Source organism: Fulmarus glacialis, unplaced genomic scaffold (assembly GCF_000690835.1).
Source record: "Fulmarus glacialis isolate BGI_N327 unplaced genomic scaffold, ASM69083v1 scaffold17422, whole genome shotgun sequence".
Classification (NCBI taxonomy): Eukaryota; Metazoa; Chordata; class Aves; order Procellariiformes; family Procellariidae; genus Fulmarus; species Fulmarus glacialis.
Window position 1 is genome coordinate 818 of NW_009197365.1, and position 24,731 is coordinate 25,548.

A 24,731-nucleotide genomic window follows, 5' to 3' on the forward strand; every position below is an offset into this window, starting at 1 on the left:
ATGGACAGCTTCTGAAACATGATATACTAAGGAACTGGGACAGGAAACACAGCATAACTTAAATCACTTCACATATGACAATCTACGGGATGGAATGGCCACGTGAATTAAGCTGGTTTTTTGCACAGTAGATCTTTTGTGGAGGTGTAGATGTGCTTGAGGGCTGCAATCTGTTTCATGATCCTGTAGTTTGTCACGTTTCCTCATTTTTGCTTTTTCTAACTCTTTCTCTTGCAAATTGTAATTATATTTATTTAATTTTCTTACACAGTGCTAAGAAAGTCATTTCAAAGCCATTCAGACTATGGCCTTTGAAAGGGTAACACAAAAGGACTGGTACAAAATCCTGGGTGCAAAGCCATCGGACAGTCTGGCAGAACTAAAACGGAAGTACCAAAAACTTGCTTTATTAGTAAGTACGTTTTTGTTATTTAAGATGTGCAAAAATAAATTTTATAAACCAATAAAATAATAATTGCACATTTTGTTTTTACATTTTTTTGTATAAATATGATTAATCAGAGTGTGTTTATAATATCAATTCACTGAGGCTGGTTTAAGTTTGAAATAAACATCTGGAGTTTGAGTTATCATATTTTGCAAAGAGGGGTTGTGGTGTTCTGGTTCCAAAACACTGATATGTGTCTCCCAGCTTTGCTAAACATTCATGAATTAACCGAGCCAAATACTTGTTCATCAGGTGCTGGATAATCAGGTGCACAAGTCAAAAAAAGGTCATCGTTCGTAGCACATAGTCATGAAATGTGCTAATTGATACTTGTGGTATTTACTATCATGCGTGCAGTTACAATGCAACCCCTGAATGTATAAAGACCAGATGCAAGGAGCAAAATTTCTTCCTGACAGTCTGCAGTAATGGAATAGAAAATGTATAGCAGGAAAATATTTTAATATCAATTTTATTTGAAAGTTTCTGGTGCATTTTTGTGGAGTCATGTTTTTGGTCATGCATTAAGATTTTATGTTCTGTGAATTCTCTTAATTTTTGCTGTACTCCTGGTATACGTGTATGAGAATCTCAGAGCTTTACCAGATTACTTTGTATGATTCTTGGTTCTTCTGTTTTACTCCTTCCCCTGAATTCAGGCTTTTTGCTCAAAAGATGCTTTGGCCTAGCTTTCTGAGGAAAATGGAGTGTATTTTTTTTGTTACTGTTGACCGTTTTCAACCAAATTTGATAGACAAACAGAAGTCCCAAGATAACTAAATTCCTAAGTTTCTTGAAAACTGGCAACCTGGTAGAGAAGAAGGAAGAAGGTGAGCAGAACTCTAGTTTTTATATATTCCTTTAGGTAGTTGCTAGCTAGACTGTCAGTATTGGCAGGGCATGCATGGCTCATCTTGCTTGGTTTGAGGTGTCCAGATTAATATGATAAGAAGTTGGGACTTTTAAGTGAGGTAAAGAGAATGCCAGTCAACGGGAGACTTGAGTTTTGTTAGAGTTGAAATAAATTCATGGGTTGGTTTTGGGGGTTTTTTTGTTTGTTTCTTTTTTGGTTTTTTAATTTTATTTCTAGCCCCTGTGAAAACTGTTTTAAAGGGCATTTCACCATATGAAATACGTTCCAAATTTACACATTTTGATACTCTTCAGTTGAATTCGCTAAGCAATCCTGCTGTACATCTACTCCTTCTCAGTGCTTCCTGCTAACTTATTTCTTTGTCTGAAACTGATCTGTGTACTTAGAGTCTTAAGTTTCAACACTTTGCAAGATGTTTGCATGCGGATATAGGACATAAATCCTTTGGTCCTCACTATTAAACATTAGAAGAATCAATGTAGGAGAGTGCCTTGGAAACCAAGCTTCTTAGTTCCACTCTTAACAGAAATCATTTTCTTGGACCTCCTAATGTTTTTTGTTTTACTGAATTACTGGTAAAATGTGAATAAAATATTAATAATGATCTATTTGTTCTTAATGAAAACAATAGGGAACTGCAGTGTAAAATACCTCTTCTCTTCAGATAGGAGGCTAATTTAAACTGAATACTGTGATGGAATTCATATATTTCTTTTATTATGAATCTATGTATAATAATGGCATTTAAATCGTACGTAAAGTATTGTTCAGAGCTGTTTGCCACAGAACTGAAACTACATAGTGCCTTTCCTGTATGAATTTTTTTTAAATGAAACTGACCCTTTGTGCTATAGCACTGTACTTTCATGTAATTATTTTGAAGTGTGTGAAGTGAGAATTATTGGAGATGATAACTGTCTGTAGTTTTAGAAGATGAAAAGATTATTTTAATATACAAGCTTTTCTTTAGAACCTGTGTCTTTCCAAACTAAATGGTTAGTGCTCTTTATTTGAAAAGTCAGTGAGAAATATTAGAGAAAATAAAGATACCCCCCACTTTTGCTGTTTGACTTAGAATTCTTTTGGTATCAGTGATGGATCTCTCCTGACTAAAAAGTCACACTGACATTTACTTGTAGGTGTTTTCTTCAAGGCAGATCTGCTGCTGCTTGCCTGTTGTTGTTACCATATGTCCTGTCTCTATTCATCTTTTTATTTTCCCTGAACTGTTACAGACTCTACTTGTTTGTCTGCTTACTAATACAACATCTAGCACAGTCAGTCTAAAGTCTTTAAAAGCATAGTGGTAAGAAAAGAACAGTTATTGTTAGCACCTTAAAATCTCATTGGCTATAGAAGTGACTGGAGGCTACACTACATACCTTCACTAAAAGGTGTTCATATAGCACATAGTTACAGTGTGAAAGTTATTGCCACAGATGATGTTGAGTCCAACGGGTTCCATGGCTGAAAAAGTTGTAAGACTTTCATGAAAGAAAAGTCTGCCATGGCATGTTAACACAAAAGATGCTCTCTCTGATTCAGAGATTCATGAGCTATAGACTTCCTAATATTGGTGGAATATATAAGGGAGGTGTTGCTGTATGTTTGTTTTATCCTGATGCTATTCCCTAGGCATCCGCTGTTCATTTAGTAAAAAGCGTAGCACTGGATGGATCTCTTATCTTACCTGTTGTGTCCTATTCAGATAAAGTAACTCCCTTGCTCCCCAAGTAAAACTCCCCAAGTACTTAGAGCTCTTGGTAGCTTCACACCTCTGACAAAGTGCTCATTTGGGTTTTCTAAAGCCATTGTTGGAGATAGTGGTGGTAGAAGTAGTAGTACTATTGGTGTGGGCAGAGAACAGGTCTACATGCAGGTCTTTTATGTACTGTGATAGTAGTCAATTATCAGAGTAACTCCAGTTTAGAACCTGGAATAGCAGATGAGCACAGCCATGTATTGCCTATTAAAAGATTTCATGACAAATTTTATGGTCAGTACAGAAAGTTTTCTGGCTTACGTGTAGCCGCAGAAGTTAACCTCCTGAAGAATTGTACTGTGCTAATTACCTTAAAATCTGAAAGTTTATAAAACGACTTGCATCTAGGATACCAATTGCAGTTAATACGACATTATTCTATAATTGTGAATATTCTGATCACAGATGTTCATTAGTATCAAGCATAATAGATGATAGAATTTATTTTTAAAAATAATTCTGCTGTTAAAATAAAAATGGCAAATGTCTGAGTCCAAGCCTTCTTCAAATGATCCCCAGTGCTTCATGTTGAGCATTTGCTTTTTGCCATCTGCTATTTTCTATTTGTCAACACATGTATGCTTAGCATCTTGAATGAACAGGCAGATGTAAATTTCCAAAGCTAAAAAGAGTTGGAGATCTTGCCATATGTCATCCAAAAGATAACTATATTTGTAGTTAAATCTCAGGACTGACCTTAATAATACAAAGTAGTATACAATCAAAAATGGTTGAATTGTAGGTTTGTAAGAATGATTTCATAAGGGCAAATTAGCTTAAAACTGATTAATTTTTAAAATAGAAATTGTTTTTGTCAATTCTAACAAACTGATGATGGAAAACATTAATAAACCACAACAAATAAAACTGTGCATATGCATCCTACTAGAGTGAATACATTTGCTTACCGTTTTGCCATATCTTGCTTTGATGTACTTACTTATTTCATTTAGCCAGGTCACAATATATGTTTAAGTGAATTATTTTACTACAGATAATGTCAGTTCCATCTTTAAGAATCATATTAATTTGATACAGAAAATAGCCCAGGTTTGGCCTAAAACTAGTGATTTTTTTTTTTAATCAGTATTTTTTTTCTTCTCACCTTCTAAGTATTTAACTAAAAGTTCATATTTACAAAATTTCCTTGCATCTTAATGAAACTTTAATTTAATCCTTGTGTACTTACGTGACTCTGATACCTGGATCATCCTGATACTTTATTATTGTAACAATCAATAGCAGCTGAAGATGACAGACTTCTGGGCACAAGACGTGTGTGATACTGGCAATTTCGTAAATAGCTTATTTTTAAAACAAAATCAAACTTCTGTGTATGCTGGCTCATACTCCGGTGTCTTCTCTAGCACAGAGCTTCAGCCAGTAATTCTGAAAGGAAAAAAAAAATTAGAAATGTGTATTTTGTAACCAGCATAGGTCAATGCAAAGATTCCTTGATTGGCTGTTGTAAGTTCATGCTAAAGTGCTTTCTGAAGCACAGAAGACTTGCAGTTTCCATACTCTGAAAGGTATCACAACAAATGCTGAGAATTAATATGTTGTCTAAGTAGTAGGAGTTTGGTCTTTATTCTTCTGTCTTTGCAACATGCTGATGGTTTTGAGATATTTGGGATACATATAGCCTTTTTATCCACAGTTACATACACAGTAGTTTCAACAAAAAGATTTCTTAAATGGATAAACAGGTTTTATGCTCTGAACTTAGTTTTTCAAGGAATCCATACAGCTTTTAGGAAAAACAATGCTTATGTTCCGCTTCTGAATGTGTGTAAAATAAAGAGAGGATGAAATTAGAGTAACAAAAATAGAATATTGGGGAAAAAAATTACACCATCTTATTATTGGCACAATTTTTACATCTCCTTGTGGTCTATCGCTTTGTGTCAAAGAATGAGTTGCCAGATTGTTTTCAAATTTTCATGTAGCGGCTGTATACCCGAAAACTGCTTTTTACAGGGAATAAAGTCACCAAGTGCATAAGATTTGTCTAGCTGAAAATCAGGTGTCTGTTCCTGTTGATGCTGATGATATTATAGGATACCTTTCAGCTGGAAGAAAAATTATTGTGCAGGAAAATTATATGCTGCTGTTACAACGTGTGCCCTAATCTTAAAGAAAATCCATGTAATTTGAGCAGGGAGTATGCAAGAAGCTCTTATTTTTAGTATAGTAAGGAAATAAAATGTGCCATTTAACACATAGCGTTACAAAGATTATCTTTTTATCAGAAGGGGTGGTGTGTGTATAGAAATACAAACAAAGTGTTAAGGTGATCACTTAATCTGTTTGAAAGAGTAGAAAATTTGAAAACAGACTGCATCAGGCATAGGTGAGAATGACTCTCGGCAACAATAAAAGACGACATTTAATTTAATGAAGCACAATAACTTCAAGAAGAGATTGTTCCATTGAGCTTGTGTAGAGAAAAGACATCTGTCTTTCTGGAGAGAAGAAAAATCTGTTATATCTTATTAGATTTATGTACACATCTAAATTCTGCAGTCGCAAGAAATGCGGACTGTATTTATGTAAAGTTAAAGATCTGCTTCCATGATTGTTGTGTTAAAGTTTGTTCCAAAATAAATTCAGCATTACTCCTGAAAGCACTTGCCTACTGAGGAGCTTCTTTCCATGCTGATTTTAAGCTGAGGGTTTGAATCTTTAAAATGAAAACACCTCGAGCTTTGTATCAGAAGTCTCATAATAATGCTTTTCATAATAAAAATTATGCAGTGTGTGGATTCCTTTTTTTAATAGCTTTTGCAGGTTTTTTATTTTTTGTTTGAACAGCAGCATACTTGTTAGAGATACTTAACAGATCATCATGCTTAGCTAACTCTAGTTTCAGCTAACTTGTAGAAAATGGATTTTGTAATTTGGCAGTGTAAACAGAACAAGTTCAGTGCAGCCCGGTTGTAGCTTGACTGAAGCTAATATAATTGCAACAGAGAGAAAGATAAGCCACTAAGTTTAATACAAAGGACTATTGTTTTGACACTCTGCGTAGTTTTATTTTGAGCTGTTCTTTACTGATTTACTACTTATGACCTTAATATGCCTTAAGGGGGCATATTTTCAAGTTGGGACTTGAAAAATTGATTAATAGCTTATAATGGACCTCAGTGTTACAGAAATCGCTAGTTCAAACAGCTTGATTAGCCAGATCATGATCATGCTTATGTTCCTGCTGCTGTTAAAGGTATGAGAGCTTTTGTTCAATTAATCTGTCTTTTTTTGTGGTGGTTTGTTTTTGGTTTTTTTCTTACACCAGAAGAGTTCATTATGATACTCAGTAGTAAGTCTGAAGAACAGGTATTTACCCTGGCAATGATCATGTTGCAGTAAGGGAACTTTTATCAATCTGAATGGTATTACAAATTTGTTGCATGTGTCAAGATGGTACCTAAAAGCCAAATGTTCTGGAGATGCGTGATGCTGCCACATACAGTGATACAGACTGCCACATCTGAGCCGAAGCTCCTGCTTGCTCAGTCAGAATTGTGTGAAGATGTGATGCTGGTGGCAGTTGGTCCTTGGACCTTACATGCTCTTGTTAGGGTAACTAGCCAATGGGAGTGTGTGTTCTACATAATTAGGCAGCTGGCTAATCAAATGAAATGTGGTGATTAACCAATTGGTGCTCTTATTGGTCAGCAGCCAGCTGGAAGGCATACTCCAGACACATCCTATACAAGAACAGGCTGAGAAAGATACACTGACTTGCAGAAGGGACGGGGGAAGAGAGGTCATGGATGTAGGTGTAGAGAAAAAGGATATAGTAAGGTATCACAGTAGGAAAAGGGGCATATGACAATATTGGTACGTAGTCTGCAGTACTCCTTTATTAGAGGTGGGTGTCCACCATATCTCAGTTTATATGGAGCGACGTCTCACTTTTTATTACTTTGTAATGTGTGATTTTTTTTTTATATTGATTTTTTTAAATATAGATGTATTTTAACAAGTGGACAGTGTGAACATCCCTATAGCAGAAAGTTATTTTTAGCTCTTATATATGAGAAAACCCATAGCATCACAAAATAAGCCAGCAAGTAAGTATTATATTGCTTATCCAGGTAGCTCAGCCAGTTGTGAAAGTAATGTTAGTTTGGAAAATTATTTCTAAATTTAATGTGTTTACTTACTGCGTTATTGTCCATAGTTTGTTACGACGAGCAGCTTCTGATACTTCATCCTCTGTAGTTGTAAGGTACATATATAAGAATAGAATGGGCATCAGGCAATTTAAATGTGAGATTCAGCTGATGTGTGCCTGGCATTTGATGTCATTTATGCTCTGCAAAGGAATCTGATGCCTCTCTTGAACATTTTGTGCACTGGTTATATAAGTTACTGATCGTAACAATATATTAAAAATAGAATCTATACTGTCTTTGGTAGACTTTTTGTGAAGGTTGTTCCATACTTACAAATATTCACTGTGTCCTGAGGTAGTATAAAATTAAAATTCTGATTAAAAATAAAATCTTAAGTACTAGCTTATTAAATTCCATAAGATGTTTTTTTACTTAATATTTGCAAGTGTTCTTTCAGCACTTTTGAAGACACATTGAAGTAGTTTTATATTGCGCGGTGTGCTTTTTATCTCATTTCTGAAGTGAGATGTCTGAAATAAAAATCATGTAGCGAAAGATATAAATTAAAGCACAAAGAAGGAAGTTAAAAAGACCAGCATAGTGTTTTCACATAAGTAAATGTTCTGATTATTTTGACATTCGAGCAGCTATAGTCAAGAGTACCTTCAGTTGTTCAACATTTTCAAATCAGACTATTTATTTAAGTGCTTGCTTCTGAAATTTTAAGCACTGGATCAGTTGTTTAAAGAAGCTATAATCCCAGAACATGAGTTTGAAGGATAATAAACGGTAAGGGTAGAATCAATCATCTCACAATAACTCTGTTTATATAAGGATCTCGTACTGCTATTAAATGAAATTGACCACATTTGTGTTGAATCTGAAATAGTTATTAGATTTTTAAAATATTTTCTCATCTTCCATTGAGCCCAAATGGTCAGGAGACCATAAGTTCCTTTGAACTGATTTAATGCAGAGGCAAATTCTATACCTGAAGGGCTGTTTTGTAGGACACTTTGTATATAGCTTGTATTACTATAGTAAGAAAGTTCAGCTTTTTTGTTGTATTCTGCCAGTCATTTGGATAAACTATGTGTCATTTAATTTTCAGTATGTTAAAAGTAACACTTTAAGGTTGAAAAGTCAATAGATATTTTTAAAACTTGACCCTTCATTGTTGTTCCCAATAAATTAACAACAACAAAAAAATTCACAGTCTGTGTTGGATTTATGACTTAAGAATGTCCATGGTCAAAGAAGGTAAAGATGAATGACTTTTCTGAGCGGCATCTTAGCTAAACATTTTTCTTTTCTTGACATAAACATTAAATAGTAACCAATTCGGTGTTTGAGGAGAGGCTGAATGAGAGTTCCTCATTTAAGAGGTACTTAACCTTCTGTCAGAGCATGCCAGCAATCCAGTATTAGTTCCTACTGCTACAGAAGAGTAGTACGGGCTTGATAGGATTCTCTCAGTATAACTATGGCTTCTGTAAATGTTGCTATTGAAATGCAAGTAATGAAAACGTTGGATTATTCCTCTACAGTTGCTGATCTCTCCTAGGTGATGGCTTTACCTTTTTCACCTACATCTCTTGACTATTCCTTCCTAAAATGGGGAAGTTCTGTAAAGTCTTAAGACCGTCTATATAGAGTGCTTATTAAATATCAATGGCAAAAAGATCAATAATAAATTCTATTAAGTGAGCAGAATATGCTAGTGTCGCATGATTTCCTTGTCATCTGGAAAGTATGTCCTTTTAGTAGTTATGAGGACATGCTGTCAAAGTTGTTTCTTTACTGCAAATCGAGAAATTTGCCAACCGCGACCAACCTCAAATTAGAAGTTAAATTAACACCAAACTAGTGATCAATCAAGATATGAATGCATCCTTTAAACCATCAGTGTGAGTAAATCCAATCCAGACTAGAGGCAAAGTTTATGTGATTCTATTGATTATGTTTGGAATTGTTTTGTCACTACGGCTATGAAATTTTGAAACAACTGAATGCTGATGTGGTTTTGGGGTTTTTTGTTTGTTTGTTTTAAATACTGGTGTGATATCCATGAAATGGAGTGTTTGTGCAGTAGTCATAGCATGCTTCAGGGCCTCTGATTTTAAGGGTTGAAACTTCTCAAGATGGTTTAGACTTATTTGGCATTGCCAAAGATAGGAAAGTATTGTCTGTAGGACAGGCTGTGGTGCTTCTGGGTTTTTCTGGACACAGTGTAACACGTTTACTAATGTGTATCTCAAATTAAGCTCCCTCATAAAAGGCAGGTGGTTTCTTCATGGGTTTTGCACCCAAATATTTTCTAAACTGAGTGCTAAATTCTGTTAATATTTAGCTTTTAATGTCCTTTTTAAAAGTTATAATTCAGCTGGGGCCTAACTTGTTTTGAGATCATGAATGGCTTCAAATGCTGTAGAGATTCTATATATATTGGTCCTAGAGATAGTGAAAGCTGGAAGAAATGTTTTAAAGAAAACAAAAAGCCCAAAACACCTGCAACTTTTGAAGTTATGTAACACTTACGCCAAGTGTTACAGTTATGGTCGCTAATAAATAAGTTTTTTTTAAAAAGTCCTCTATTCTTCAAGGCCTGCTTTCCAAAGTGACTTCTGCAGCTGAAGTGCCTTAGGGACTTTGATTATTTTGCATTATGCTTAAATCTGACCTCTTAAAGGTGTCTGGTTTTAGGTATTCCAAATGAATTTGAAAATTAATAGTATACTTTGGTTTGGAATACTGTTTAGTGACAGTCATCTGGGGGTGGGGAGGGACAATGCAAAAAACTGCTTTGTGCTTAGCAGTTCTTAGGAGTTGACTTGCTTAGAGTGCAGAGATGTATTCATCTTGCAAGTCACGGTGCCACCTGAAGACTACTGCCCCTAACTGCCTGTCCCTGCCCTTCTGGCAGATGTTACTCAGCCAGGATATAGCATCCTGTGGGCTTTCCTTCATCCACTACTGAACGTGTCAGCTGGAAAAGTTCATGCCCATTTTTTCCGTAGTTTAAGCAACACTGTGTGTTTGTTTGTTTTAATAATACAATACAGGATTCTGGGTTTTGCTTTCTCATGAAAGTAGCATTTGCCTAAACTAGTTTCCTAACCATCTGTGTAACTGGCATTATTGTATGACTAGGGCCACATTAACTTTTACCTAAACAACAGAACATCATTTAATGTGACATTTAACAGCGTAAATTGTGAGCACGGGCCAAAAATTTAAAAGCAGCTTTTAAAATTCCCTTTATATTTTTGTTCTTACCTTTATACTCCTGTAAGTTTTAAAATGTTTCATTTCTTTCCTTCTTCTCTTTGCTAGTTTTTGGCATTTTTTTATTGCTTTATCCTTTCCTGCTGTGTAGTGTAGTTTCCAAAAGGTTTTTCTAAATAGCTTTTGAGGCTCTTGGGTGGCTCTTCATAGGAAAATAAGGAGCCATGGAAGCAGAAGAAAATGAAAGAGAAGCTGTTTCTAAAGATGTACTTTCTGGTAGCCATAGGTTCTGTTTTCTTTCCTCAGTTTCATACCTTTATTAGCCAAATTAATCTTTGATTCTATTTATACAACAACAGTTGATTTTCTTTTTTATCACTAGAAACTGAAACTTTTAGATTTCATTTCAGCATTAAGTTTGTTCAAGAGCTGAAAAGGATGAGAAGTGTGAACATTTACTATGAAAGTTATGTGAGGTAATTACTTGCTGTTTTGTTGGACACTTGTCAGTCTAATGAGTTAGATATTTCCAGAGACTGGGGAACAGGAAGGGAGAGGACTAAGAGTTCGTAACTTAGGTTTCTATAAGATGGACTAGTTATTGCTGCTGCAGCAATGTAGTCCATTTCCCTTGCCAATGCAATAGGTTCTCTTTCTCATCTTGAGAAAGTTTTCAAACAATCTGCAATTACTTGTTTTTGCAGGGGGAGCTGGAGTGCTTTAAAGTAGCAGATTTGTGGAGCGTTACCCTGAACAAAGTGGAGACCCACTGTCAGTAGTTAAGACTATAAGAGAGAGTTAGGTCAAAATAGTAGTATCGTGATACTACAGTACCATGATAAAAGCAATTGCATTAGAAAAGGATTCTAGTCATACCTGATGTAATCTTTAGACTTTAATAATTTACTGCAGAGAATAAGGTATTTTTCATTAGAAATTATGTCTTGGTGTAAGACCAGCTCTGCAATCACAGGACTTTTACAAGTAGCATCAAATTGAAAGTGACTATTTCAATGGAAGTTGAAATTTACTTCTGTAAAAGTATAGTCAGAATTACAGAGGCAATCCTGCTGCTACTGCAGTTAAATATGTAAAACAAGTATGCTAAAGATGGGGATTTTGGCAGCAGACACTAAAGTATAGAGGAGGAAAAGTGGATCTCTCTCCAGATTTTTCAGATGGCTCTCAGCTCAGATTCATGCCCAACTTGACAAAAGATTAAGATTTTCCAGTGAATAATAGAACTGTTCAAAACTGTGGTCAGAAATTAAGGTTATCAACCTGTGTGATTTAAATGTGAAAGAAGATGTGGTGAAATTCTTGGCTCAGAGAGAAGGTTGAGGAATTTTAAAGTATGATTAAGCAAGATAACTTTAAAAAAAAAAATCCAAGATGCAAATTGCTGAGTTTATAACAGTGTAATTTATTCTATGATTTTTTTTTTTTTTTTTAATTCCGGTTTATAGGACTCCAGTAATTTTCAAGAATTTGCAGCATCGGTTTGGTAGTATCGTCCTCTCTGTTTTTACTCTGCAGCTATTAGTGAATGCCAGTTATGTGGTCTGCGTAACTGTTGCATGTTGCTGTGTACATTTAATCCTAAGTTTTTTTTTTTTATTCTGACTATTTTTAAAATAGCAAGTTGGGTTGTCTGTGGGTATTTTCTTTAAAAATTATTCATTGGATGATGAATAACTAAAATGTTACAGAAAAATTCCTTTTTCCTCCTATGTGCTGTCTTGACGCTTTGCTACAAATACCTTGAGTCACAGAAAATATTTCCTTACAGTAACAGTTATAGCAGCAATATTATCTGAAATATTTCTACTCTGATGGTTCTTATTTGTCTCAAGTTAGAGGTCTGCTGTGCTGGATGTTGTGTACAAGTGGTGGGTTATCTCTGGCCTGAAGGTGTGGAAAAGATTAATAATGTGTGTAAAACATGCAAGCAGTTGAATATTGTGCGGGAAGCTCAAATTGATACTTGCATAACAATTTCTGATTATGGCAGACTGTAAGGAGGAAAAAGGGAGGAGAATGGACACAGTTTTCACCAGCTAGTTGATCACTGAGTGAGGTTAGAAAAATGTCATAGAATGGATAAGGTATAAGAGATTAGAAGGAAAATGAAACTGTCTTTTTTATTTTTCCTCAAATGAGGAACATTTCCTATGAATAAGAATCATCCTGGAGATGGACAGTGGAGGCTGGAATCAGTGTCAAAGCAGATAACAAGATCAGGTAGGAGAAGGCTAAAGTTGTTAAAAAGCTTAGAGATTGTTTGTGTTTGGGGAAAAAAGGAAGAAGAGATGGATTGAAGTAATGAATCAAGAAGATAAATTCCTTGCTCTTTTGTCCAGCTGTCTTTGGATAGACATCCTTTGGTGAAGTTTAAATCTCTATATGAAAAGATTGAATGTCACAAGGAACTCTTCACTTTTTGTTTCTCCTCCTTGCAAGTAGAAAAAGCAGGCTACTTCCATGTTCCCTGCTAACTTCTGCCAATTGAGTGAACATGTTGAAAAGATCGATTGTGGGCTAAGAAGGCAAGTTTAAGACCTGGAATCATTCTTTTCATGGAAGTGAACAAGTTTCACGTTTCAGAGAGAGTGCATTGTCGCAAAATCACTGAAATAAGAAAAGCACCTTCAAAGTAATTTTGGTTTGTGCTGTTTTAACATAAGACCACACCTCTTTTTTTCTTTCTTTTTTTTTTCTTCCCCTTTCCAAATACTTGCCATGTGAAGCTTTTTAATACTGAATTGTTCTAGTTACTTACCAGGGAATAGTTTACAAAAATGTAAACAAGTGTGGAACCTGATCTAGTGAATGTACTTACTTCTTTATGTGAGTATCCTAATGAAGTGCAGGTATTATATTCCTGATAATTTTGCAGTTGAAATATGAGTCCCATATTTAGCCCGCTGAACATATATCTTGCCTGTTACAGTCTTTGTGTACAGGAGAGGATATGATCACATCAGTTCAATTTAGAAAGCCTGTAGGGGAGGAAATGTGAAGCAGATATTTAAAAACAATAATAAACTTTTTTATTTGCTTTGGTCTCCATTTTTCATCATGCCAGTGTAGTGCAGAGAAACAATGAAATGTTTTTGATGCAACCTTCTAGTAAGCATTAGGTGGCAGTAGTGTGTTGTATTTGGCATCTGCTTTGTCGTTTGGTTTTTATCTTCTGTAATCTTTAGTGCAGTGTAATAAATGGAGAAAACATGTCTCTTATTTCTATATAGTTTTTATAAAATGCTGATTTATGGTTGTTCTGACTGTATGTGACTGTAAGGGCAGCCATTGTTTGGACTCTTGTATACATAGGTGGGATTAGCATACTGTAATTTCTGCACAATATTCACGACTTATTTTCTGATACACAGTATCTAACAGTGATAGTATTAACTGCAAATATTCTGATGAGAAATACGCTGTTAATGGCTGAGTTTAGTTTTGCAGCCTTTACTTTTTTATAAGCTGTTACCATTTCTGAATTTAATATAGCCTATTAAATGAAGTATGTTTTTATGCTTATGTTTACTCTTCTTTCTGAGACAAAAAACAAACTTAAGCTCAAGAGAATGTTGGTAGGAACATAATTAACCTTTCAGCATAGTGGTGTTATTCTCATTCCAGATCTTGGACAAGTGCGGTTACCTTGTGACCCTTTTGGAGTTTTTTTTGACCTTCATTCTTGTTTCTCACAGGTGAAGGATCTCAAGGAGTTTGGAACTGTTGTTGCATTGTATTAATTGGGCAAGATGATCAATTAATAGAAGAAGAGCAAGAAAGTGTTGACAGAACATGCTATCTAATTAGTACCTGATGAACCATGTAGGCCACAGAGCCCAGAGTGTAATGTTGTTTCAGGGTAGCTCCTATACAAGACCTTTATATGCAAAATAAGCCTGTAGAAAAGCTAAAAAAGAATATTTCAGCATAGTTCCAGTGAAGGAAATTTTCATTGCTGAAAACCTTCACTTTCCACTGTAAACTTGGGAAAAGCTGGGGATACTTAATAATTTATAGAAGGAGCATGTATCAAAGTATCAACCCTGTGTTTTGTACAAGTTTTGCTCTTAAAATCATGTAGCCTTTTGTTTGTTTAGGTCTTTTTTTTATGTAAGAGGTGATCTACAAATTATGGAAGTAGACGAAATAGTTTTTTTGAAATAAAACTATGTAGTTTTTCTTTCAACTTTTTGGAGTAGTAAGAAAGAAATACTAGGGCAATAAGATTTCCTGATAGCTCATGTGATAAAATGGCAAGCAAAATCATTCTAAGTTAAGAGCAGGTAGCACCATAATGCCTTAAATGTTCAACCCTACCTGGTTTTCTATTGCATATTAGTTTGTAATAGTTTTTCAGTTGAAAATTAAGTAATTCTGAACTGAAAAGCACTTTGAGTCTAGCAAGGTAGTACTGCCAGAATTATTTGGTTACTGGTAATTAGGGTTTTTTGCATTCATTTTTATAAATATATTCGTAATTAATTCATACTACTCATTCAGAAATTCTCCCATGATAGGAGAAAAGTTTAATGTTTACATGTTTAAAACAAAAATTTTTTCCAAATGAATTAATTTTCTCCTGCAGTTTAAGCTTCTTTGTTTTACTGAAATAAACCACTTCCTTTTTTAGAATACTTTTATTGAATAAATCACTTAAATTTTTGTAAAATACTTAAGTGGTTTTTTTCATCCTGCCCTAATTTAATGAGTTCAGCTGGTGAAGTTGGAAGATGGCTTCTTTCTGTGACCTTTCAGTGAGTGCCACAGGGTGGGGGCCAAGTGCATGTTTGTCACCTTTTTTTCTTGACCAGTACAGGTGGCTAAAACATGTACTTTTCTTAAATTCAGTTATCCAAAAATTCGAATTTCAGTTTAATAAACGATTTTATAATTCAGTCTGTTTTCTGATTTAAATCCATCACAGAATAGATTCTGCAAGAAAAAGAGTTCAGCCCTAAAGCATAACAGCTAGTCTACATAGATTCTAATCTGTATATCATGCTGCCCATAACCAGCGTAAATGATCATTTGGAGTCAGTGTGCTTGATTGCTCAAATATAGCTGTCATATACATGGTGTAGGTAATTCCAAATACGTGTGTTAATTCTATTACATGCTGATAGGGATTTGTGGCTTAAAGTATTCAGTGTGACAATATATGTAAAATTAGCAAAAGTGTTAACTTTAGATGTAATTATATAGCTCCTAGAGTGTCGTAATTATATTATATGGTTCCTTTTTTGTGCTGTGTCCAGCAGGGAGACTTTATATTTTGGTGCTCTATCAACTGATCTGGAACTTTCAATACATGCCACATAATTTTATTAAAAATATTGCCACAGCCTTATAATGACATAGTATAGAACTGGAAATGTGCGGTTTTGCTGGGGTGTGGGGCAGTGAGGGCAACCCACTCCTATATTGTGTTAAGCTTAGCTATAGTATTTCACATACACAAGTTTAATATCTTGGATAGTTCTAAACATAAATTTATTGAGCCCTGAGACCAACAGAAGCAGAATGCCTAGTTTTGTGATAACGATCATGAGGTCTGGGGCCTCGACCAGCCACACTTGAAATTGCCTTTAGGCAAAGGACAGAGATTTCAGGAAGGATACCCTTTGTCAAAAACCTGAAGTCAGTATGAACTTAGCCGTGGAGGCAAGGTTTTTCCACTAGTTATCACTAGTGTCTCATGTTCACATTCTGCGGTAAGAGACTTTCAGATATGCACTTCTGGATCAAAGCAGCAAAACTGTTCCATTTCCAAATGTAATTTTAGAAAGAGGAGGGATGCTGCACTAAGCATAATTGTCCAAACTTGATTCCAAACTATTGCAATATGAAGACTGAACACTGGCTTTTTGTGGAGAGAGAGAAAAAAATTGAGTACAAATACAGAGAGTGTCAGCCTACCATATTATTTTGATTCTTGAAATGATTTAGAAGAGTTGTTGATTTCTTAAATATTTATAGATGTGGCTTAAATATTGTGTTCATGTGCCTAGGTTAAGGAATCTTGTTTTAAGAAATGTAATTCTTTCTAATAAAAATGTGTCCATGTGGTCTGTAGATAACTAGAGAAAATGGATGCAATTATATGACCCAATCCAGCCCTTGTTTAGAAGTTAATTTCTCCAGATTTCTATGAGCATTTGGTCAGATCTACACAGATTTGGTTGTTGGTTTAAATCTAGCCAAGGCTGGTGGTGTCTTAATTGCTACCACAGAGCAACCATTTGGCCTGTGCGAGATGAATGTTGTCAAGGTACCTTCTGCAAGGCGGACATTCATCCACTGGGAATGTTTCAAGAAAGTTTTCATTAATTGGTCCCTTTGTTGGCATTTGTGGCAGAGCAGCCAAAAACTGAGTATGAACAGACACTCTATGTCAGGGGGGTGAGATTTATTGGCAAGTCCCAGTAAAAACGGGTATTTACTACATATATTGTAAGCAGGGGCAAATGACTTTCCTCCCAAGAACAGCCTGGCATTAAATTTACTCAGATTTTTTTTTTTTTTTTTTTTAAAAAGGCAGGGAAATGTAACAAGAATTCACACTACAATCAGAAATTCACACTACAAATAGGAAATAGCTGGTTAATATTTTTCTTCTTAATTTTGACTGTCTTGCAGCTTCCTTTTAATATGGTGTGAATTGTTATGATGAACTCTGTAGTTACAGACAAATTTGCATGGACCTACGAATACTTCTGTCAGATGAGAGCGCTTGACAGTTTTTGTCCTGACCTTGTTAGCTTAACCTGTAGATAATAACAATTACAGTTGATAATGTATAAATGTTGTGTAAAGCATGAGAAATGTTTTTAAACATAGTTTCCAATTTTGATATTTTTATGTTCACGTTAAGTCTTGCATTTTATTCTTGTTGTTTTGTTAAAAGGATGCACTTCATTATATTGCAAGGGACACATTGGTAATGATTTGTGCATTTTGTCTTAGTGCAACACGCTTGTTTGCTAAACTTTGTATAGACCAAGCTTTCTGTTCTCCTTGCTTATGCCCATTTTGTCTTTAAAAGAATTTTAACTTATTTTATATTATAATGTGGAATAAACAAAATAATAGTTTAGACTTATTAACCAAATAAACTGTCATATATTGACTCTGAGAGAGAATTCTGATTCTGAAATTTTAATGTACTGCCTCTTCAATATTGAGCTTTTGATACAAGAATAAATAGATTGAACCCCCCAAATACTGATAATGTGATTTTTAAAAGTGCTTGGTATTAATTTGTGCAATTCCAGTGAGGAGTCAAAGTTTCATTCTGTTGGATTCCCAGCCATGAGTCTGGTGATGTTATTTGAAAATAATGGCTTGGATTTCTCTCTTCATGTAGCTGCCTCCGATGTTTCCCCCCTCTCATTCTTTCTCTTCTGAACTCTTGAGTATCCAACTCTTGTGTCCACTTGCTGTCATTCATCTAACTCTCCTATGAGCGGAAATGGACATCGTTGATGTGTACTGCTGTTATCTCATACTATCTGATGCTTATCCATGGTGACTTTCACTTTTGCAATGTTAATCCAACCGACCCTTTGCATACCAGTTTCATGACTTCTACCTCTTCTGTTCACAATTTTAATTCAATTCTGTCAGTCATCAAAAATGGTAGCTTCACCAGATATGGAGCAGTGCTTGATTTGTAAAGTTTGGGTTGAGTTTCTCTTCCCATTACTAAGTGTCTTTCACCACTGCTTACTTTTTAATATAAATACAGATCTTTTTACAAATTCCAGCAGGTATTGTAGTTGTGGTGTAGGTTATGAACACTGTGGCTTCCTGTTACTTTTACCGTAACAAAAAAAAAGATAATTCATACTTGGCTGGAAATCTTATTTCTAGTTCCATTACATGAAACAAATACTGTCAGGCTATAAAACTATCATAGCTACTACTATATGCCTAGTATGGAGAAAGGGAGAAGGATGCTAAGAGATACTAAGTTAATTTTAGATGTTAATATTCTGTCATTGACTCTTATTTACAGGTTAGATTTAGTCATTAGATGTAGTTCCTACAAAAGCACAAATACTTGAATGCATGTAAGTAATCCCCTGTTAAAATCTTACTACTTGATTTACTCAGGAACTTAGGGCACATCTCTAGCTTTAAATATATCCCTTATTCAAATATAGGTGCACATCACCTATTGAAATAAAGCAGGAATTCAAGACTTGTCTAAACTTGTCAATTTAATTTAGCAAGGTGATTCCATAAGACTGTAGATAATTTCAGAGTTAAAAATCTTTAATAAATCTGATCGTTTAGAAATTTACTATGCTATAACTGTTCATAGTACTGATTGCTTAGTGGTTACTTTGACTCATGATAGTAAGTCCAGAATAGTCTAACTTCTTAATTTTTCAGCTCTAATGGTTTCATCATTGTTCTGTCTTTACTTTTGAATTTTAGAACCTTAATAATCATTTCCCTTACAGAAAAAAAAAACCTAAAAGGTGTAAAATAAACATTTAAAAGTCTGAAAATATTTCTCCAAAATTATTGTCTTGGGAGAGAAGGTCAAGATTTAATGGAGCCACATCTGGTTCATCCTTTTTATATTACTTTTATATTACTTACTGCTGAAGATTTCTCAAAATGTTTGACAGCTGTGCATGAAATATTGGAAAGTAGGAAAGACAAAGCCATAGAAAGTGGAGAGTACTCCTTATTTCATCCCTGGAAAAAATTTAGAGCTGATCTACTTCATTTTCCTCAGTCAGAAAAAATAGAAAGTTTACATTTTAAATAGGCTTACTTAAAAGCTGTGTAATTTTAAGGGGGAGAAGTTCTTTACAGTTATCTGTGAAATACATAACAGTAAATGAAAGCACTTTTTCATAACTTAAATAAAAATTTCAAAGAAGTAGTAGTTTTCATAGAAAACAAAGCCTCCTGTTTTACATATGGAATTGGGGATGTGGTGCGTCTTTGGTTTTTAAAGTGAATACCCCTTATATACAAGGTAAAATAACCATGGTGATGTATTAAGTAATAAATGAGAAGGAATAGTACTTTTTTAACCTTTTCTAAATAATCAGCCTTTTCAAATTTTCATGTGGAAAAGTAGTTATGAGTAGAAGTTTGACTATACTAAGTGGTTTAGTTATCATGTATTCCACAGTTTAACAAGAGATTATAGATTTAGTGTAAAGCCTGTGCCTGTATGCTTCAGCCCTCCCCTCCCAGTAAGTCGTATTAAGTTGATTCTCACCGGATGCTGTAAATTTCTTTTGAAAAATAAATTCATGAGCACCAATAAGAAATGTACATTAAATTTATTTAACTAGAGGTTTTCTGCTTGCTAATTTGAATTTGATTAAAATCAGTCAACCCTATTACATTTATTGCATAAAGTTAAGCAACTCGTACAAGTGTTAGGAGGTTAGGGACCTTACTGTGTCATCTCTGTGTTGCTTGATTTGCTGAACCAAAGCTCAACCAGCTATCGTAGTTTCTCATCTTGTGGTATGAGAGTTCTTAAGGTCTGTTGTTATGGTATTGAGATATAATACCATTACAGTTATTGACCAAATGGTCTTTATTAACTTCCAGGGATTAATTTTGCAATTCTTAAAATGCAGAAGGGACCAAACTTCATGGAGTATAAAGTAGGCAGAAATAAAGAATGTAGCAGTTGAACGTGCTGCACTGTGTTCCAAATTCTTATACAAACCCTGTGGGTGAAAACCTTGTGTGGTACACTGTATAAATAAAAATATCACCGTATAAATAAAATATATGATGGAACTCAAGTAATTTTCGGAGAGTCTACACTTTTATTTGGTGAATGCAACAACATTAACACCTTTTTTCTGAGACAGAAAAAGTTTACTCACTTGTTTGTTCTTTATTCTGTAGTAGGTGTCAAAGGCAATAGATTAGCATAATGAAATTAATTTACCTAAACTAAGGTGTTCCATGAAAAATTTCTAAATTGTTTGATACTTATATAACTATGAACTGAACCTGTACCTGTTTCAGAGTATGTTTGCCAGGTGATATGCTGTTCCCCACTGTACCCAAACTGCTGAAAAGTACAGTCTGATGTATATTAAAAATAAGACAATTCAATACAGTTGTTTTAGAAAGGTATAATAATGATACTGTAATTGAAAAGGGCATAAGGTTAAGTTTGTATTAGTTTGTATTAGCTTTTCTGTTTCCCTGCAGCACTAAAAATTTCACCAAGTCTCCAACAGATAATGTTTAAAGCGTGTTTTTCATTTGAGCTTTGGACTTCAAGGTTCATGCTTTTTCAAATCAAACACAAAAACCCTAAAAAAATATATTAAAAATTAACCCTTACACCAAGAGCCAGAGTCCTCAAGAAATACTATGACAATGTGATGTTTAAGATAAACATCAGGGGAGCGAGCAGTATCACATGTATGTGTAAGGTATTTTTTATAGTTAACAGATGAACTAATATGTTTCCATTATCAATCAGTTTATTTTTTAACATTCACAGTAACTACAAAGCATCATATGCTGTAAAGTGATATAAATTCCAGATAGTCTTTAGTAATGGAAAGACGTTAACGAATTACTTCTAGTAGAGGTATAAGAGAGGAAAACTAGATGGGGCATACATCTCTAGCCTTCTTTCTTTTCCCCTCCCTCTGTCAGACTCGGGAAAATATCCTTTATTGTTTTTATAAAGTCCTATTAAGTAGTAACATGTTAGTAAAAATTACTACTGTGTTGAAAAATCAAGATAAGTGCTCAGCGAAAAGCTATTTTTATGGATGTATTGCTGCTTAGAAATGTTACGTATATGCAGGCAGGAAGATTTAAATATATTCTAAGTGCAGTAATACAGCTGAAAATAGTGCTCAGGTGGTAGGTATGAATGACACAAAGATAATTTGCACAGATTTTTGATAAGTGATATTGCAGGAGACATTGGGGGGCTCTAACATTTTGAGTAAGAACTTAAAATGGATGCATAGAGGGAGAGATGAACAATAGTTCAGTTTGAGTAGAAGGAGATAGGTCGAGTAGAAAACAGGCTTGTCTGTTTTCATTACGGAGCTTGTACACAGTTGCCGCTGAGATTAACCCAGAAATAAGGCTGAATGGGAAAAGAGGAGGCGATCAGATATGTACATCATATTTCACCTCCCTCAAAACAAAACCAAACCCCTGGCTCTGTTGAGGCAGGTCCTCTGAAGGGTATGCTGGAGAGGGAGGAGAATCAGAAGCAAGAATATGGTAACCAAGAATGAGGGAAGATACCAAAAGAGTATGGTTGATTCATGTCTGAAGTATTGCTGGAGGATATTAGAGTACTCTCTCTAAACTTCAGCTATTAGTAGGCTGGTTGAAACTTTGGTAAGGTGTCCTCGGTGGTTGGTGTCTGAGATGGCTGAACAGGGTCTAAAACAGCTGGAGAGAGGGCACCTTGTTTGTTGTCTCAGAGATGAAAGAGAAGGGTATGGGCAGTTGAATCAAGAGTGGATTTTTGCTACAGACAAACATTCTTGGATTTTGATCAGCAAGCTGGAGAGTAGGAAAAAGGAGTCAATGAGAACAGGTACATAATGAATTCAGATGAAATGGGGTCACTGGAGAAAAAAAAAAGAGGATTAGAGTAAAAGAGCAGATGTTTGAAGATTTTTCTTATTGTAGATGTAGACTACTAAAGGCATCAGATGGTAATAGAGGAACAAGCCCAACAGAGGAAGGAGCAAATAGCTTCAGAAAGCATGGAGACCAAAAGTGGATATATATGTATTTGTTAATTAGTAGATCCCCTACAATGTAGTTGTTATTAGTTACATGAAATTGTAGTCTTTCGAATATAAAAATTGCATATGCTACAAATATTAAATTTTCCAGTTCTATAGGAAAGAAGTTAAAAGCTAAATGATAAATCTGAAGAATAATGAATTTTCTGCATTATTCAAGAAGTGAACAGAATAGCCTTTTCTGCACTGATTATTATTTTTGCAAAGTACTTTTGTGACATTTGTGGCTTACTGTTTTTCACTGACTACTTCCAGTGGAGTCCAAAATTATTTTTCAGTCAGGCAAAGTTTTGGTGTAGCAAAGGAAGAGTGTGACCAATTTTGTGGGTGCGTTTTCTCTTCTTGGCAGGAGAGAAGCTGGTATTCTTAGTGCTGTTTTGGGCAATTGGCCAGTAATGTTTTCATATATCTGTAAGAAATGGATCTGAGAAGGTGTGGTCTTGTGGCCAATCCAAACATGTAACAATATGAGCAATGGTTTTCTGGCAGTGTTATTCAAATCTAGTTAAGCTTCAGTGGTACTAAGTCTGGTATAATGTTCCTTACATCCTTTCGGGTGTAAGCTTGTAGGAGAATGCTTACAGTATCATCCAAATGGAGTGAAATATACAGCAGGCATAGAACTCTCTTTTTAGGTGTTATAATTAACATTATAATTAACCCTACAATATTTGGGGTGGGTCCCAATTTTAAATACTGAAATATTTTAAAATAATGAAGTATCATTTTTTTAGATAAAATACTGCTTTGAGGAGTAACTGCTGGATGCATACCTCAAACATAATTGTTGAAATAAATAACATTGCTAAAAGGAAACCATGTAAGTCTTTAATGTGATCTGACCTTGTATGCTTATTAAGCATTTTTTTTTTTTAAATGACATTTCACAAATGTGGTATACAATCAACCAAATAACCAAAAATGTTATTAAAATTGAAATACAACTGGAAAAGCTAAGGTTTCAGAAAAATGGATTTGAAAACAAATAATACATTTACATAGCTTTTACAGTACAACTTGATGCATGCTGACAGAACACTGAATTTAGTGCCTACCAAATAAAGGTATAATCACTCATTATCTAATTAGCTATTTAGAATACAATGACTAAATGCGATGACCAAAAATTTTTTATTTTTTTGCACCTGAGAATTTTGTCATCTTCAGTTGGGGAGATAAAAAAGGGATCTCTAAGAGATAAACCTCTATGGATCACAACTGTGCTTCAGCCATATTTTCCACAAGTTGCAAGGTAGTCTTCAGTCTTGAATGGAGAGATGACTTCAAGTATGCTTACTCATATAGTGGAACAAAAATATACATTTGTGTACAGACTTCATACTTGAGGTTGCAGGTACATTCATTTGTACATGGAAAAATACCTGTGAAAAATCTTGAGGTCAAAAGCTTAGTATTTTGCTCTTACGTACATTCTCTTGTTGTTGTACAGGGGATTTATTCGGGTAATACCCATCAGTGCAAATGACAGATATATACATCAGTGAGCAAATAGACTCCAGTAGAAGTGGTCCTTTTAAATTTTTTATTTTATAAGGCACACATGATATTAGTATTCTTTTCCTTTCCAAAATTAATTATAAACTGAAACAAAGGGATTCAGTTAATCAGAAATCCGCTCAAACACTTGTAGAACAGGTGTTCTAAGTCTTAAATCTGCTGTATATTTCAGTGCCCCAACTGATGTTAGGATAAAGGGCAGAAGTTAAAGCTCCAGGTTAAGGGATATCTTAATTTATAACACAGTTAACAGCTGATAGGTCTGATTATATTGCAACTTTCTCATCACTTATACTGAGCAATTTAAAATATCAAAAAAGATATTATTGGAGATTAATTAAAGCTACAGGAAGATGGAGCTTTGAGGGTTCCTTTTCAGTAGACATTTGAACCAAAAAGAAGTCAGAATGCTCTGTTCAGAACCTGTAGTACAAATGGTAAAGAAAACGTGTTACCATTTTAATTATTATTGCCTATTTAACATGGGATTTCTTGCAGCCATGTCCTTGAATAACCATTTCTTAACTAAAATGACACAATTTTGTAGCCAGTGATCCATGACTTGAAATATTTGGAAGGGCTATTGATTCACTGAACTGGAAGAAATTAAAGATGTTGAGGCATATTTTCAAAAGTAGAATTACATGTATTATAAATTATATTTGATCATGTATATTCTATTTACCATTTAAATAATAAAAAAGCTAGGTACATGTTATACAGCATTCAATTTATCTGTAATAGCCTTAACTAAACGTTGGTGGTATTGTTTAAGTCAGCTATGTGTAATATTATGAGAACTGCTAACACCTACAGCACCTCCTCTTGTTCCCATGTCGTGGTCCTCTGCATGTACCTATTTCTGTTTGTGGTAGTCATTCTCTCTAGGTAAATTGTCCATAAGACCAATGATTCCATCAGCAAATTATCCAGAAAATGCCGTCAGTGCGCATGGTGACATTTGTGCCACTGGTGGTTTTCTTGCCAT

At 34.7% G+C, this 24,731-nt stretch overlaps 1 protein-coding gene across 1 annotated transcript in view; it reads left to right on the top strand.

Moving 5' to 3' along the window:
- Nucleotides 1-268: 268 nt before the first annotated feature.
- DNAJC24 (DnaJ (Hsp40) homolog, subfamily C, member 24) overlaps nt 269-24,731 on the top strand; it is a 36,027-nt gene continuing 11,564 nt past the window's right edge. The window contains exon 1 of the mRNA XM_009572526.1: nt 269-412. Coding sequence (XP_009570821.1) covers nt 305-412 — 108 coding nt within the window. The 5' untranslated portion in view covers nt 269-304. The remainder of the gene's footprint in view (nt 413-24,731) is intronic.